Source organism: Suricata suricatta, chromosome 16 (genome assembly GCF_006229205.1).
Source record: "Suricata suricatta isolate VVHF042 chromosome 16, meerkat_22Aug2017_6uvM2_HiC, whole genome shotgun sequence".
NCBI classification, from domain to species: domain Eukaryota; kingdom Metazoa; phylum Chordata; class Mammalia; order Carnivora; family Herpestidae; genus Suricata; species Suricata suricatta.
The window spans coordinates 54,700,682-54,703,943 of NC_043715.1; the positions used below are offsets into that span (position 1 = coordinate 54,700,682).

General features: G+C 40.3%; 1 protein-coding gene across 1 annotated transcript in view; it reads left to right on the top strand.

Moving 5' to 3' along the window:
• Positions 1–1,920: 1,920 nt before the first annotated feature.
• The window catches only part of LOC115281185 (zinc finger protein 850-like), a 53,323-nt gene continuing 51,981 nt past the window's right edge, over positions 1,921–3,262 (top strand). Inside the window, exons 1-2 of the mRNA XM_029926514.1 lie at positions 1,921–2,988; positions 3,073–3,259. Coding sequence (XP_029782374.1) covers positions 1,965–2,988; positions 3,073–3,259 — 1,211 coding nt within the window. The 5' untranslated portion in view covers positions 1,921–1,964. The remainder of the gene's footprint in view (positions 2,989–3,072; positions 3,260–3,262) is intronic.

Genomic DNA, 3,262 nt, shown 5'->3' on the forward strand with positions numbered 1-3,262 from the left:
CACTCTGGGAGAGTTGCTAAGAAAACTTTTAATTTGGGAAAGTAGAAATAGGTAGATACATGGATATTATATGGATAATCATTTTATAATCATGAATAGGTGGGAGACTTTTCTATCAAGATTCTGATCCATAGGTGTTTGGGATCTTAAATTTTTGCAAGTGTCAATATTAGTGTTACCTTAGGAAATGGCCTTTATTCCAATACAGAAACAAGCAGTATTCTCCCCTTAGTCCACAGTTTTCATTACAATACAATTGTTGACAGGTTTTCAAAAATATCCTGTCCAATATTGTTGCATTCAAAATGTTCCCAAAGCCATAGAGAGCCACCACGACGTGACCAGGATCTACTGGCAATCTCTTCCCTAGAAATGGAGATGCCTCTTGCCAACAGCCTACCTCATCCTAAATGAGCCCCTTTCCAGTCTATGGAGGCTTGGGCCCCAGTATTGCTTCTTGTCCTGGCAACCAATGATTCTGCCATGACAGGCCCGCAAGGAACAAATGTGAAAGGCAGACCACCTTTTGTAAAGAATCAAGCCCTCTTACCACATGGAGGTGCTCCAACTTCCCCTCCTGATGCTCCAAATATGAGGAAATTTCTCTATTTCTCGTTCTTCCAAATCAGAGGCACAGTTGTTTCAACAATTATTTCTTGGGGATGTGGAAAAGAGGAGAATGATTTTTTCCTTCCAAAATCTTGGGCAGGAGCTGCTTTCTGACCAGAGTACTGGTATAATTCTCAAGGCTGTAAGGGAGGGTGTCAAAATACCAATGCCTGGTCTCTCACTCTACTCCCCAAATGAACTTTAACTGTGTGCCAAAATGCACCTTTTTTTCCCCAGTTACTCAAAAACTTTATGGTGTGCTGAAGACCCACGTTAGTTAGTTAGTGAGTTAGATAGATTTCCTTATGATGGAATTCAGGTATCTATCACCATTTTAGAAATTCATAACCCTTCTTTTGTATCTGCTTCTTGATATATAATTATTTATTGTGGCCCGATATTTTTATTTCTATGGTTTCAGTTATACTGGGTCTGCCTTCACTTCTTCACTTCTGATTTTAGTTAGTCTTTATCAGTCTGACTAGATATACGTCTGTTGATTTGGAGGCTTTTATGAACACCAATTTTTCCCATTCATTTTTTCTATATTTGGTATATCCTATATTTTTCATTTCTGGTTTAGGTTTAAATTTCCTTTCTTCTGTGAATTTTGAGCACATAGGGTCCTTTTCCTGATTTTCTGAGGTATAAGAAAGTGATTTATGGTACAGCAAGATATGCTGCAGAATTCTCTATTAAGTTCCTTGTGGGTAAGTTTGTGTCCCAGGAAGAGTGAAGACCTGGCGATTTTGTCTCAGCTATCTTCCTGATGGTCACTGGTGGATTTTAAGGTCATATATGAAAAGTTGTCAGTACATTCATCTCACAGTAGTCCCTGGAATGACTTTACTTTCATTATTTGATCTCTTTCAGCTCTATTTTCACTCGGCACCCAGACATTCCTGCCAAAGTCATGCCAAGAAGCTTCTTTCCAAAAAGTGTCCATGAGTAGATATAAACATAGTTCCTTTGAGAATGGACACTTAATGACAGGCTGGAACAAGGATGGGGAGAGTGAAGACCATCGAAGACATCCGGGGACTCCCATTCGAGAGAATGATTATGAATGTAATAAAAATGGGGAGGTCCTTGATCAAAGCACCAATCTTATTACACACGAGAGTATCCCTAAGGGAGAGAATCCTTACAAATATAACAAATGTGGGAAAATTCTTAACCAGTCCTCCCATGTTGGTGATCATCAGAGGACTCATGTGGGAAAAAACCATAACATATGTAATAAACCTGGGAACATGTTTGGTGATTCATCAAAACTAAATATACCTAAGACAATTGATACTGGAGAGGAAAGGTTTATAGGTAACAAATGTGTCAAAGCCTTTGACCACCAGCAAATGGATAATGGACAGAAACCTTACAACAGTGAAGAATGTGGCAAGACCTTTCCATTGTGCTCAACACTTACTCAACATGAAGTAACTCACACTGGAGAGAAGCCGAACGAATGGAAGGAATGTGGCAATGTCCTTAACCAGCTCTCAACCCTTACAGAAGACCACAGAATTCATACTGGAGAGAAACTTTACCAATGTAAAGAATGTGGCAAGGCCTTTAACAAGCTCTCAGTCCTTAGTAGACATCACAAAATTCATACTCAAGAGAAACCTTACCAGTGTAAAGAATGTGGCAAGGCATTTCACTGGTCCTCAGACCTTATTCCACATCACAGAATCCATACTGGAGAGAAACCTTACCAATGTCAAGAATGTGGCAAGGCCTTTACCCATTCCTCAACCCTTACCAAACATCATAGAATCCATACTGGAGAGAAACCTTACCAATGTCAAAAATGTGGCAAGGCCTTTTCCCAGTATTCATCCCTTATTCAACATCACAGAATTCATACTGGAGAGAAACCTTACCAGTGTAAAGAATGTGGCAAGGCCTTTACCCACTACTCAGCCCTTAGTAGACATCACAGAATTCATATTGGAGGAAAACCTTATAAATGTCAACAATGTGGCAAGGCCTTTAACTTGCCCTCAGAACTTATTACACATCACAGAATCCATATAGGAGAGAAACCTTACCAATGTAAAGAATGTGGCAAAGCTTTTAACTGGCCCTCAGGCCTTAATCGACATCACAGAACCCATACTGGAGAGAAACCTTACCAATGTAAAGAATGTGGCAAGGCCTTTCCCTGGCTGTCCGCCCTTAGTAAACATCACAGAATTCATACTGGAGAGAAACCTTACCAATGTAAAGCATGTGGCAAGAACTTTACGTACCTCTCAACCTTTACAGATCATCAGAGAACTCATACTGGAGTCAAACCTTACAAATGTAAAGATTGTGGCAAAATCTTTTACCAGCAGTCAAGCCTTACTGAACATCAGAGAATTCATGCTGGGGAGAAACCTCACCAATGTAAGGAAGGTGGTAAGGCCTTTAGGTTCCTCTCAACCTTTACAGATCATCGCAAAACTAATTCTGGAGCGCCACCTTACAAGTGTGACGAATGTGGCAAAACTTTTTACCGCCACAGAAGCCTTACTGAACACCATTGTATCCATACTGGAGAGAAACCTTACCAATGTCAAGAATGTGGCAAGTCCTTTCAAGGGCACTCACACCTTAGGCGACATCAGAGAGTTCATACTGGAGAGAAACCTTACAAATGTAAAGACTG